This window comes from Tyto alba, unplaced genomic scaffold, assembly GCF_018691265.1.
Source record: "Tyto alba isolate M040663 unplaced genomic scaffold, T.alba_DEE_v4.0 Super-Scaffold_18, whole genome shotgun sequence".
Taxonomy (NCBI): domain Eukaryota; kingdom Metazoa; phylum Chordata; class Aves; order Strigiformes; family Tytonidae; genus Tyto; species Tyto alba.
In genome coordinates, this window is record NW_024881280.1 from 13,184,024 (window position 1) to 13,198,999 (window position 14,976).

The 14,976-nt window shown below is 41.8% G+C and overlaps 1 protein-coding gene across 25 annotated transcripts in view; it reads right to left on the bottom strand.

Moving 5' to 3' along the window:
* GPHN (gephyrin) overlaps nucleotides 1-4,265 on the bottom strand; it is a 293,302-nt gene extending 289,037 nt beyond the window's left edge. For all 25 annotated transcript variants that reach the window (XM_042790904.1, XM_042790910.1, XM_042790897.1 and 22 more), the window contains exon 1: nucleotides 4,115-4,265. In XM_042790904.1, the coding sequence (XP_042646838.1) occupies nucleotides 4,115-4,178 (64 nt within the window). In that variant the 5' untranslated portion in view covers nucleotides 4,179-4,265. The remainder of the gene's footprint in view (nucleotides 1-4,114) is intronic.
* Nucleotides 4,266-14,976: the final 10,711 nt, after the last annotated feature.

A 14,976-nucleotide genomic window follows, 5' to 3' on the forward strand; every position in this document is an offset into this window, starting at 1 on the left:
GAAAATGAGAGTCTCTTTTTTTCCATCAGTCTAATTGATGTGGCGACATCATTTAGATCTCTCTGGATGGTTCTAGTCAAGGGTCTGCTTAGTCCCTCACATAACAAGAAAGGTCACAGATTATGTAACTTTTACCAATGTCACCACCAGTGAAGGATGACCTAATATTGATCCAACTCTGGGCACACGTTTTCTTCCCTCTTCTAGCCAACTTCAGCATTACAAAACTCTGTACTTACTAATCCAGGTTCAATATCCCGACACCAACAGTAACTGATTAATAACCATTCTGCTAGAGCTATCCTAAACATGAAAGGTTTGCATGGGGCAACCAGAATAATTCCATACCAAGATTTATATCTTACCTCAGGATCACTGGTGCACAACACTGCAGACAGAGCATGCATACAATCCAACCTTTACCGTTAGGTATAGACAGTTTTGCTCTTTTTTACTTGTTTATCTACCCCACATTTCTTGTTTCTCTGTGTGTGTTTCTTTTAAAAAAGAAGATATCTGGAGCAGTTAAATGACAAAGCTCTGGCCCTTGTTAGCCCAGCTCTCCTATCTCATTCTTCATCATAAAAATCTCCCAATCTGACAGTCAGCATCACGGTCTTTTCAAAATCTATTTTACCATACGGGTAACCTCATGATGACATAACACTGAAGCTCTAATATTAGTTAATGTGTCTGCACTATCAACCGTAAAAGAGGGAAAACCTAGGTTTGGAATTTAAGTATCTTTAATCTGAACACTTCATTAAACACTGGGTCTGAATATGACACTTTCATGGTTCTGTTCTTTTCACACGTTGCAAAATATCTTGAAGTTGTAACATGCAAAGATTAGAACTCAATTTTCTATCCACAAACTAGTGAGACTTCCTATTCGCGCAAGATGTAACCCTCTAGTTTACAAGTTGCACGATTTTGTAATCCATCATTGTTTATATTTCCTCTTGTTTCAGTAAATAAGCTTAACTCTACAACTTTCTGTATAGAGACTCAAAAATAAACATGAATGACATCTGCAAGTCAGCAAATCCTGTATAGACCAAAGTACTTCTCCAGATTTCAGGAAGACAGTCCTTTTCGGTTGAGATAATGTCCTGATTATGGACTCCATTTTCCTCACTGACACTTTGGATATAAGAGAAGTTAACAAGTAAATTTTTTTAAAAAAAGCAAGGTGCTGCATTCTGCATAATTTTGCATTTGAACATAGAAAGTTACTTTGGCCAAATAATAAGCAAGCTTTCTATTTCTCTAATCCATTGTACCTGTCTTCACTTGTCACAAGTGAAGAAATATGCATTTGTTTCTACATAGGAAACTAGCAATATACACACAAACACAAAGGTCTACTAAGCAAAACTAAGTACAACTTACTCAAACCAAAATTGAATGCAAAGAAACTAAGCTACATGACAAACATTATTCACTCTGTATTAATATACTCTGGAGCCATATATATCGATCTTGACAACAGACGTGCCCAAATTATTTTTTGATGTCCTCATTTAAAAATAAATGTACAACTTTATTCCAAATTAATTCAAAGGAGTTACTTTTCAGTAAATTTAAATTCTATCCGAATACTACCATAAGATGCAATAATGGTACTTTCTAAACTGAGTATGCCACGTCTTATAGGAACAGAATTCTATATGCCTGTGCTGATAAGCCCACAAGTATATACTACTAACAAAACAAACATATGGCTATGATCTTAATCAAAAAAAGCTAAAGAAGTCATGTTATGCTAGGTACCTAATTTCTGATCACTGAGCTATTCTAAATGTTTAAACCAAAAAAAGTAGTGCTTGTACCTAACCTTTACATTCCGACACTTATTCCTTCATGCACCAGCCAAGAAGCAATTATCACTTAATTTCTATGAGAAGAATTCAGAAGACTGAATTTTTAATTTTGCTCTCTTTCCACAGCTGAAACAACAGAAACAACTAGAGAGTCCAAACCCTCCAAAGTACAAATATTCTCTTTCAGGGGTTAAAGGAAATTCCAGAGTGAAAAATAATTAAGTTTGGCCAAATATCTGATATTGAAGTAACGCATTTATATAAACTTTTATTTTCTGTCTACAAACATACACAAAAAGGCAGCGATGAAAATTGTTAGAAATCAAGGCACCCCCTTTCAAAAGGGCAAAATCTTTGCAAAATTTTTCAGCCTGCAATTCAAAACAATGGTGTTAAGGGGAAAAGGGCTAAAACTGTTCTGCTTACTTACGCCTTTTGTCTTCCTTTTAAAAACAAAAAATTAAATTCAGGCCACATACTCTTCTCAATGGGACTTTGAATTGTGATACAAAGTGAAAAGAGTTTAAGAGTGCTCAACAGCATTTATAGTACAAAATAAAAACCTATATATTCCAAAAGATTATCTGAATCCAATGTGGTACCTAATCATTATTGAAATGATTGAAACACCATATGTATTTGGTACTGCATTCTGGGAACATTTACAGGTGAAAATTGTTACAACTCACTGATCAACGGAAAATAAAAATGCAAGCTACACAGTGCGAAGGTGTACAAAATACGGAAAAAGCATTCCGTTAGCAGACACCTCCTCCTCAGCTTAGCTTTTACGATAATAGGCAATTGCTTGCACGTCCTAACATTCAGGAACGAAAGGCACAAACTCCCCAAATTCAACTTTTGCATCTGGCCAAACCTGCTGTGTCCTCACTAAGGGTATGACTGCCTGAAAGCAGCGCCGAGGATTTCCTCTCCTCTTATGCCGTGCTTTTCTAGCGGTTTACCGTCAGAACAGCCTTGCAGTCAAACGCTGCTCGGGAAGGGATGGGCTCCTGCCCCCCGGCGCTCCCCCGGCGGCGGCGGCGGCGGCGGCGGCGCTTCAGCACCGGGCGGGGAACAGCGCTCGGAGCCGCGCACCGGGGGTTCCCCCCCTCCCGCCCCGCGCCCCCGGGGGCTCCCTCAGCACCGCGCGCACGGACCCGTTCCCGAAGGAGGCGCGAGCCGGAGGCCTTGGGGTTTAACCATCGCTGGGTTTAATGAATAACTCTGGGGTTAAGCCGCGGCCTCCCCGCCGGCGGACGGGTCCCCTTTCACTCCGCCACCTCCCGACTCCCAGGCGTGCTCACGGCGCTGCTTTCCATGAACAGCCATGTCTTCCCAGGCTCCCGATAAAAGCTACCGAGCCTGACGAGCAAAAATTTCCCTGAAATCTCTCGCCCCTTCCTTTACTAGAGACGCCGCTGACGCCCTTACACACCCGAAGTCCCCCGGAGCCTCCCCCCTGGGCGTACCGAGCTCCACAGTACTACCGGCACCGCCGCAAAGGGCCCCCCGAAGGCCGAAGAAACCCAGAAGCCTGCAACACCCGTACCGGCTACGGCGCTGGGCACCATTCTGTGCAACCGTCGTGTACCAGGGGTTTATTAAAGGATCATCCATGAGCTACGGCATCATACGCGCCCTCCTCCCCCTCCCGGCAGAGCACACGGGCACACATTCCCCACCCCTCCCCCCGAAAGTGAAGGCCGGGGAGGGGAAGGACTCAGCCTAAGGGTGTCTGCCGTGCCCAGCGTGCCGCGCTCCGGGGCACCCCGGGCCCGGCAGCTCAGGCCGCCTCCCGCTGCCGCCGCCCGGGGAAGGCAGGCCCGGCTCCCGCCGGCCCGCAGCCTGCGCCGGCCGCAGGCTCCCTTCTCAAACGCCTTATCACTCACAGCCCCGCCGCGTTTGGAGGAAGCCCGGTCACGTCTCGACTACCCCCCCCGCCAGCCCTGTCCCCCGTCCCCTTCGGCAGGCGCCCACCCCCGCGCTCCGTCCCCTCCAGGTGGGTTATCCCCGGGCCAGTCCACCGGGCTGCAGCGCCCGCCCGCCTGCGGCAGCGGCGCCCAGCACCGCCCGGCCCCTCGCACACGCTCCCCGCCGCGGCGCCGGCGGCCGGAGCGCCGCCTCCCCGTCTCCGTCCCCGAGCCCGGGCCTCGGCTCCCGCAGGCGCGGCGGAGCGGCGGCGGCGCCACCGCAGACGGCGGCCGGGGCGGCCCTGACGGCGCGCACATACCGGCGGCCGCCTCCCGCCTCGCCCCGGCGCCTTCTCCCCCCCCGCCGCTGCCCGTTACCTGTGAGGACCCCGACGCGGATTTGGTGGTCGTGGTTCGTTAAAATCATCCCCTCCGACGCCATGTTTCCCGGCGCAGCCACCGCACTGACAGGGAGCGCGCGGGGAGGGGAGGGGAGGGGAGGGAGGGGGGAGAGGGGGCAGGAGCGCGAGAGCGGCGCGAGCGCAGAGGGGGCGGGGCGGGGGCGTGTCCAGGAGGGCGGAGGGGCGGGCCCAACCCCGGGGAGGGGCGGGGCGAGCGGCAGGCTGGGCGAGCTGATACAACCGCGGGGGGCGCGGCGCGGCCCAGGCAGAACCAATCCATTGCCGAGAGCGGGAGGCTCGCTGCCCGGTGGGTCCCGGTTCGGGTGCCGGGCGGATCGAGGGCGGCACAACCAGCCGTGGAAACGCGCCGGCGGTCGCTCCTCCAGCCGTCCGGCGGGGTTGGGGCTGGCGGCCAAGTTGCTCTTGGTCCCCAGAACCCAAAGTTTGTCAAGTCTCATCGCGCTGAGTTAACAGTTCAGTTCTTCGGACCTCTGATGATGGGGGGGGGGGAAAAATAGCAAAGGATGGTTAGCATGACATGACAGATAACGTGAAATACAGATATTTTCTGAAAATATTTCTTCAGTAACTTTGGATTCCCCCGGGCTCAGCAAGGCGTTCTGCCATCTTCCCAGGCCTCTTTCCTTCTCGCCCCTCCAACCCTGCCCCTGTCCTCTGAGATCAAAACTCCTGTTACACAGCCTTCAGATACAGCGATTTAGTATCATAACAAGTATCTTTAATTTGTCTTGCTTGAACTGTATGATTTGGGCAACTGGAAGCAAACATTTAAACTTCTTTTGAACGAATATGTAGGCAAATGTCTTCCACGTTCAATAACAACGTCATCAACTGCAAATGATAACCCACTGTGAACGTTCAAGCCCTCTGACTACAGTGGATATTTATATTTTCAGATACTCCTGTTGAGGTTTCAATACTACCTTGCCAATAGCAGACTCCTGGTTATTCTCATTTTGACTCTGTACTACCAAGCTATTATTGAAGGCATTTGTAATTTGCATATACATTAATGAACCATTTCAAAAGCTTCCTCTTCAGCATATCGTTTTCTTAGATGGGCTAGTAGCACAAAAACAAAGGCCTGGAGAACTATCCTAGTCTCAGGGAAAGTCTCACTAGTAGCACTATGGATGGGGTGGTGCACCAGCACACGATACCAGTATTTCTGTATTGGCACAGCAGTTGCAGTGTGTGCAGCCATAGAGACTGAGAATCCAGGCTCCAGAGATCTCTGGTTATGCAATGGTATAATACAACATATGTGGGTGGGTGTAAGCCTGAACCCAAAACAGCATGGTTGCTGAAGATATACTGCATCGCTGGTGCTCATACGGCTGTTCCCTCACAGGTTCAGTCACTGTATGTTGAATATTCTACTGTAGACAAGGCAAAAAGATATTTTTTTTCTCAAACGTATCTGAAATTATCTAAAGTACAAGCAACTAGCTTGACATTTTGTAGCATCCTGCAGAGGATTCTCGCACCTTACACTAAAAACAGTATTGTTTATTCAGAGCAGCTCACAGTCTCCCCATGTAGCCTGTTGATTTGTTGCTCTTGTGGATGGTAAGAAGGAGGGGCAGAATTCAGATTTCACTGGCAACATTAGCGTTAGAACTTCCTGGCTTATAAGTGCCTACTAGTGGGATTTGTGTGGGATTTTTTGTACAGAAATGTAGTAAAGGATTGTATTAATGCAATTAAGTAGTATAAGTTTACAAACTTACACTTTTAAAAAGGCTTAGTCAAGAAGCTGAAATCAATAGGAGGGGGGTTATCACTGTGGTATGAAAGTCCTTGTAAACTAGATTGTTAACATAATGGTAGATCCATAATAGCTCGAGAGAAGGTTGTAAACAGGATGATGTCCTGCAGTCAAGTTTTCAACAGAGTAAGGGAACAAGTGTGTGTGAGGAAGAAACATTTTACCACAAGGAGACATTCTAGGAAACGTGCCGGCAGTCTGTACCGGAGTTCATGTTGAGTATCCAGAGAAAAACAGGTTTCCTCATCAAAGTAAATACACAACTGATAGTCACATTTTGACCTGGTCATGTCAGTGCTGAAGTATAACTGAACTTAGTACCCTCTCAGGAAATTTTTTACATTACTTTGTCTGCCAGCTGTTAATTATCAATATCTGTCCATTAACAAATCACCACCCTTTCATTAAGCTGGCTCTTCCAGCCGTGTTGTTCCATGTAGTTGTAGTCCACTAACTGACGTAGTAGGCTTTCTTATTTTATCATGAGCATTATAGAATGACATATTTTAATTACTCATTTGGGTGAAACAGTTTGAGCATACAGAAAGCACTTCTTTAGCTACCTGTAGAAATCTTGATGGAAAAAAAAAAAAAAAAAAAAGACTTCAGTATGATTATGGGATGATACCAGTTTGTTCTGTTGATTACTGCATAGGCAAGGATGATTTAAAAACTCATCAAAAGTTATCAGAGACACTTCATATTTAGAATAGGTGTTCAATATAATTTCTATAATTTTCTTGTCACATGGGTCTGGGGTTTTTTTGCAGTGGCTCCTTAAATGTAATTTTGTAACTCAGTTCTTTTTTATTTTGAATTGGTTGGCTAGCCGGATCAGCAGTGGGACACAGCTCTTCAACTGTGTGCCATTGGTACGGATCCAGCTGAAGTCATGAAATAGCTGTCTTAATGAAACATTAATGGAATTCAGAACATTTTATTTCTATGCCACTGGTGCAAATCCAAGTAAGGTCAAGAGACTAGCTGGCTCAGTGGTTCAGTAATAGGAAACAGACTTCCACCTCTAGCTTATTGATGAGAGTCTATAAAGGGTCATGAAACAAGTTTTGAGACATTAAAATACAAAGCTTTTCCAATGCAGCTGCTTGTTTAAAGTCAGTCTATTATACATGATTACTTTCTGATATGATTCAAGTCTGTATTGATATAAAAATTTTGAAAAAGAATAGTATAAACATTTTCTGGGTAGCCACTGATAGAGCACAGTATTCGTCACTCTAAAGGAAGGTACAAGAGGTGATTTCTCCAAACAATCCCTTCCTTTAGGCAAGCTACTAGGGAAAAGATGGAGCGTGCCCCACATTGTAGCTATGTAAGGCTAGAAAACCATCAGAATGTCCTAGTGGCCCATACCATAGCCCATCCTTGACACACCATCTTTGCCAGAGGCCTCCTGAGAACCCCCTCTGTGTTTACACCTCCAGTCAGGAGTAGGAACCCAACTTCAGTGGCTGTTCTATTAGTGGGAGGGAAAATGTGTTGTGCTTAGGGTAAAACTGCATTACTCCTTACACTGCACCAACATTTGCAAGGTTGGATTTGTCCGTTAAGCAAATGGCCTATGCCTGTGAGATTACAAAATGAGAGAAGCTCTTAATTCTTCCACTTCGTAACAAACTATATCACGACCTAGTTCCTACCTAATTGCAATATGGGTATTTGCAGCAATGACAGGCGTGTGGAAAACTCCGAAGGAAAGGTGGCCCTGACAGACATACATACATACATACAGCCTCTTTCACTCACTGCCTCCTCCTACTCAGCTACCTACTGTGGTGTAACTTTTGAAATGGCACCATATGCTCAAGGGTACAACCTCACATATATTCTCAGAAACAACAACATCTGGAAGAATTAAGTTTACTCATCTTATATGGTATGACTTTGATGACTCTGTGATAGTGACAACCATGTGAGCCATCTCCAATTCGGTTCCCTTGCAGCCCTATTTTTCACTCTCATACTCTGGTCAGACCATAAAAGCCAAAGCTCTTCCTTCCCCATCATCCTGCCCAGGAAAAAGGTTATACTAAAACCGTATCTTCTAATTAGAAGAAAGCAGGTGTATCCAGCTTGTGTCTTATTTGTCTGAGATGTCAGATGTTACTGTTTTGCTGCTCACCTGAAGAAATGTTTCTATCTCTACGAGTGTTTGGAAATGAATGTTCTGTAGGTCTCTGTCGAGGGCATGTTGGACCAGTGTGTTTTGTTGCATTATGCAGCCATACATATTTCTGTCCAGACTTTCCCAGACAGAATTCAACAAGTACCAGGCAAGGAAGTTCCAAATTGAAGTATACCCTTAGCTTAATACCACGGGTTTGAATCCATCACTAAAGAGCAGTGGAGGTCCTGCAGATCCTGTGCGAAGGATTATGTTTTGGTTCATCGTCATTATCTTTTTGACTACAAACAATTGAGCTGTCCTACTGCAAGTCTTAGTTCTCTGTACCACCCTAACAAAGTCATACCAAATCTTTTGCTGTAGTTATTCCAATCTGCCAAAGTAGGCTTTTCTTGAAGAACAGTACACTAAAAAAAGGGCTTCCATTCTTTCAGTATAATTTGGAAACAGTGCCAGCCAAAGTTAATCTTTAGGGACTTTTGCAGGGATGAGAAGCTTGATGCTTCCCAGTATCAATTCTTCTGGGTCACTGCAGCCCTTACTGACAATCCGCCAGCGCGCAACCCATCTGACAGCAGAACCAAGGTCTTTGAGATAGGTATGCAATACGTGTGACATCTGACTACAAATGCAGTTCAGTTGATTCACTACTAGTATGGGTGCCTGACAAAAATAAATGAATCTTAGTGTGACTCCACATGAGTGGTGTTGACACATTCAATTGTCTGTGCTTCGTTTGCTGCAAAACAGTAGCTATTTTAGAAAAGCAGTTGATGAGTTTAGCGTACACAAAGAGTAGACAGATTTAAAAGACATCTTACTGGAACATTCTATTTTTGAGATTTCACTTTGACAAAACTGCCTCATTAAGGACTTGGATATGAAAAGCAGGAAAATGCTTTTGGATCTCATGTAAACTAAATTCAGAATTCTGATGAGCTGAATCAGTTCTTTCCATACATTATTTTCCTTTATCTGTGTTTTGCATTGTTTCTGTGTAAGAGATGAAATAAAACTTCAAGAAATCTCTGTCTTGATTAATAAGCAAGACAACTCCAAACCATATGAAACAAGACAAAAAGAGGAAAGAGAAGGTAAGTATTTGGAACCCACAATTAAATTACAGTACCTCAGAATGAATTAGCCACAAGTGATCATCACAAATTATGGCCAAAAGTGAACAAATGGCAGCTTGATTCTGCAGGAAACCTTGTGTTGTTTGCTTTGACCTAATAGAAGCATTAAAAATACTAGAACAGATCCTCTAAGGAAAAGGAAGATACTGTATGGAGAAGGACAGCTGCAAACCTCCTGTCAGCTTGACTGAAGGCAAGTTCTCCAACATTCATTGAAGAATGTTGTGTTTCAACTCTGAACTACACAATAGTGGGTTTCAAAGAGTTTCTCAGCCTTCAGTCATACACAACTGTATCAACAAACAAAATTCAGGCAAAAAGCAAGTAGCTATGCCTTGCCCCAAATTTTTTTTTTTGTTGTTGTGATTGATAGACTATGCCTATAAAACTAGTTGTGTGTGCTGTCTTTGATGCCTAGTCAGTGATAGTGTGAGAAGATTTGGTCTCTGTTAATTTTCTGTGAGTTTGCTTGGTTTTCTGCTCCTCAAGAACAAAATCAGTATCTTATTTGCTGTTTCTGCTTATGCATCTTTGCATTGCAAACCAGTAAAAGAGGCTTGCCACCTGTGCACATATATGATTACCAGATGACAGAAATGACATGACACGTTTATGAGCCATTATACATAGTCATATTAAATGCAAGAAGTTTTTAATACACAGCCTCTGTGTATTATTAGGGCTTTACATATTTTTTTGGTTTAGACAAAGCTAAAAGTTGTTTGATACACTTTGTGGTAGCTTATTTAGTCTTGCTCCAGAGCTCTTTGTTACCTCAGCTTCATCTCAGATACTTCTTCAAAAAATATCAAAAACGTACCTCTTCCACACTTAATCACAGTTCAAGCACAAGAATACATAGAAAAACAAGCTTTCCAGTAACAGACCTTTCTTTATGTCTTTTCATTTCCATGACCCTCTTTAGTTCTGTAAAGGCTTAACTTCCATCTATCCTTCTGCACTGCTTATTTAAAATGCTAATGTAACAGCTATTGCCTTAGCGTCCAAGTATATCACAATCAATGTATTTTTCCTGACAAGTCTGAAAGATTAGCCACTATTACTCTGGTTTGAGAGAGAGAGGGATAAGAGGGTTGCTGACAGCATTTCAGCTGACTTGTGGAGGGATGCTGTGGTATTACGGTTTCTTGATTAAGGACCTATCGCAGTCTCCTCGGCTCCTGCTGAAGCAGCATATGGGCGCACACTTGGGTCTCACCTCAATAGAAAGGCAAACCTGGACAGGCCGTTCAGCAGGGACCTGAGAGTTCAAAAGTGCTTCAGCTCTCCAGTCAAATACTGGCTTGAAATCTGGATTTAAATCTACAGTTCTGAGTGTGTGAGGCGGCAAGCTGTCAGTTATTCTGGGTGGGTTAAGGCTTTCAAGTCCCTCTTGTTTACAGGGTTTGTACTTTGAGTAAATAAATAATTATTCTTAAGCCAGAGGGTGAATACTCAAGCGTGACTGACTATTCGTGGTACTAAAGAACTCACTTAGAAGAAGGGAGACCTGGGTTCTAATCATGATTTTAATCAACATTTAATCTAAAACTGGAACAGAGACTGGAAGCGAAGTGTTTCTGTGTCCAGATCCTGGCTTCTAAGAGAATCACATTCATGACCTAAATTCATTTTTTCCTCTCTCTCCCTCTTAACTGAAATCCTTCTTTTCCTTTTTTAGTCCACCTGTCAATACTGAAGTTTTAAGTTCAACCTATATATATAAATTTACTCATATTGAACCTTATTGTCATTAATGAAGACAGTTAAATAAATGAAACTAAGCATTCTCACAGAATCAATCCCATCTGAAAAAAATTGATTTTTTACTTTCTGGCCAAACAGAAAAACCTTTAATAGATTATTGGACCAATGCAGAAGTTTCTAGGTAAAATAAGAAATACTAAAAAGTTATTTTGGACTGAATATTCAGTTCAGCCCCAAATGAAATATTATTTCTCTATTTGATTTTAATTTAGATCTTATTTGATTGACTTTTATTAAGCCGTACTGGCAATTTCCAAAGAGAAAAAAAAAATAATGCTGAAAAGAAAAATTAAAATGTCTTTTGAAAATGTTAGCATTTCAGGTCCCAGTGGTGTTCCCATACCTAAGAGAGTGAATTTAAAGTTGCAGGTGCATCACTGCATCATCCTACTTCACTCTTCTCGCCCCCCACCCTCTCTCCATACTGGATCCTTACTCCTCTCTGGCACTGCACTCATCAGACTGCTCCATCAGCCAATGCATTTCACTCCCATGGCAGAAATCTGTGCAGGATTTTAATATGGTCTGGCAGGAAACTCACTCACAGATGGGCCTGAGGAGTGCCAGAGACAGCACAGCAATTAGTGTGAATGGGAGGCAGGGGTCAGTGGCAACTCGGAGAGGTGGGAAAGGACCTTCCTCTTCAGTCTGTTTTATTGGCTTGCCACACCTCGTGGAATGGCATCCCAAAAGAGACCAATTCTGGAAAAAAATGGTGGTATTTCTGACTACACCAACAATTTGCATGGTGAAATTCTTGTTCCTTTGAGCCAATTTTATTAGAAAAACTGATCTTTTACCACTTTGTACAAATTTTGTCACATATTTAATTGCAATATTTCTAATTTTTTGTCTATTTTTCTGTGGCTGTAATTATTCATCAAATTTGAAACACAGGGATCACGTGAAATTATGTTTTCCAGCAAGTATCTTGTTCTCCAGGGAGCTTAATCTAGAAACAGGAGCGAGAAGAAGTTAATTAGCAATGGGTACATTTATCTTTATTGTATAATTCTGATATATCACTTTTTGCTTGTATGTTTTGAACTACTTAGAAATTAAATAAGATCTGTTACCCATCTTTTAAAGATTAGGAAACCACATGTGTCCAGAAATCTTCAATCCCAGTCCAGTAGCTGTTTAGGCAAACTGAGTCTTATAATCCTCTTACAGAAGTTCAGAACTATATATACGGTAGCCCCTGAATATTATAGGTTCACATGGTCAAAGGATCTGGAACAAACATCTTGCATATATACAATTTTTCTAATGCCTCCCTGTATGGTACTTTTAATCATCTGTATTTTACCATTCTCTTGGGGTCTACCATTCTCTTCAGTGTACCTAAATGTGTGAGGCTGAATATGCTCAGACACGGGCTCAGCACTGTACTGTGTCAAGGGCTGTTCATCTGAACAGTAGCGTACTGATTTAATGTATATCCAGTAGCTGCTGCTCATTTTACAGAATTACTTGAGTGAGGAAACAAGGTAATTTTTTCTATCAGTTTTTCAGTAACTGTTTAGAATAGATGGCATTAAGATATTCTTGAAGTAACTTTAGATCAGTCTTTAAAAATTATAAATTAGCAGCATAAATACACTTTTACCAAACTCATAACTAGTAAAAATACCTTTGTATGATTTACATCCCTTTCCTAGGATATCAGCTGCTCTGTTTAGTCTGCCTCAGTAAAACATGCTAACCAGTTACAGGCTAGCAATGACAAGCTGTTATCAGATAACAACATTTCTCCTGTATTCTACTGTTAACTGCTGTTAACTGTTGGTAGCTTGATTCCTTCTTATTCAAACACATAATTTTTTCAATGTGTAGCTCATAAGTAGTCAATACATTGGTACTAAGAGCACCTTTCTGAATATTTTACTACATTGTCTCTCTGAAGTCAAAGAAACTATAGTATCATTGTCAGTTTCCATTTTTGATAAAAATAGTTTACTGGGACATTTACATCTTACCAAAATAAAGCATTTTCTTATTTCTCAACAGTAGAAAACTCAGTCTGTTTTTCTTAGAACTTTGGTCCTGCGACTTCAAAATGCTCACTCTGTAGCAGGGTAGTCTGCTTCTCCCAGGTAGCTTCCTCTCTGATTACAGTATTAGCATCCCAACACCCATCAGTCTAGCAGATTAGTCTCCTAGAGCAAGAAATCTCCTTCACTTTTTTTTCCATTTTGGACATGGACCTTCTTATTCCCTAAAAGAGCTCTGAAGGGGCTCTGCTTAATGGGTTCAACATTATTTATAAACTGTTGCAGATTTTGAATTGTCATCATAAAAAAAAAAAAAACCTCTTAGATTTCCATTCACACAACATTGTATTTTTTATGTCCACAGCTTACCACATATGATCTTGGAGGTCCTAATTTTGGATACCACAGACAAACCTGTCACACTTTGACAACTACTTAGAAAGCCCTCTTTTATCTCGCTGACCTTTCAGTTTGTCACAGCTGGCAAATAAACTTATTGTGGGAGCATGGTATCCTTTTACTTTCCTTGATGTTCTTATACTCAGATTTCAAGGGTGATGTTACCTTGAGCAGTAATCCCGATATTTCCTCCCAACTATAGGAAAATAGTCTTACTTTTTTATATTACATCAGTTTCATGAAATATGAAATACTATGTTGAGGGCTCAGATCTCTTTTTTCATTTAGAACAGTGTCTCTGTGTATATGTAGACATGTCTAAAAACATTCCAAAATTATTTTTGATTTCTGTTACTGCTTATTGTACAAACAATGAACCTGAGGAGTCAGGAGCTGTGGCCAAAATTTCCAGTAACTGTTACCAATTTTGATGCAGGCTGATCACCCTAGAACATAGATGACCTTATGAGATGCTGAGCATCCGCCTATCAAATGTGTAAATGCATTTTTGTCTTTGGTGCTTCTAGTAATCACAGGTGTATTTAGAAGCAGATGTATTTAGAAAGCTGCTCAAGATCACATAATATTTTAAAGCAGGAAGCAGTATAGGCATTCTGATCTTCTGATGTCCATGATTTGTTTCATCCATTTACACAATACTGTCCATTTTAGTTGAACAGATATTCCCTAGCTACATTTAGTATAGAATTTTTCAGTTCTTTATCTGAGATGTATTCATTTCTCTTTGTAGATGAGCTGAGTAGTGGGTTTTTGGGGAACCAATGGGAAAACTTTCTGCACATACATTGGAATTTTATCCTTTCTACCTGTTCTTTCCACCAGTAAGTAAAGCCAGTTGACCTGTAACTTTTAATTCGGTATTTAAAAATTTCCAGGTAGTACATACTTGTACTTTGGGTCCCAACTCAGTATTTGCAAACACACTTTTCTTAAGTGTGACCTGAGTGTAATTCTTTCTTGTACTTAGTTTTGGAAGAGATTGTTTACCATTCATTTTCTGTGTACTTCAGGAGAATACCTTCATATCTCTAGAACTCCTTTTCTGTCTCCAGTGGTCAAAACGCGGTATAACTTAAAAAGTTGCAAGGTATAGAAAAATACCTGTTTAGTGAGTGAGGCCTCTGAAGGATTTTCAGCTTAGGTTTGTAGAGGCAAACTGAATTATATTTTTTTTTTTTTTTTTTTTTGCTGTTACAGTGCTAGGAATAAGGGATTTAGTCTTTTAAGTAGCAAAACCCCTGATATTTCCTCAGTGTATCATCAGTTTTACAAATAAGATGCCCGTAGAGATACTCACAAGAGACCCTCTAAAATATTCTCCATATAATGATACAGAGTGTAATTAATATTAGAATTTAAGTAAAGTTTTATAAGCTGTTGTTTTATCTGACACAACAGGTTCTGGTGAGAGCAAATGCTGGATGGGATCCTGAGTTTCAGACATCAGTTAAGCTTTGGAGATATTGATAATTCTTTGCCATCAACTTGTGTTACATTTTTACAATGCTGTTCTTGATTGTGGAATGGATTTTTGTAATGATGGTTTGAAATTTACAACAGTTTGGAAGTACTTTTGTGCCCTTCATT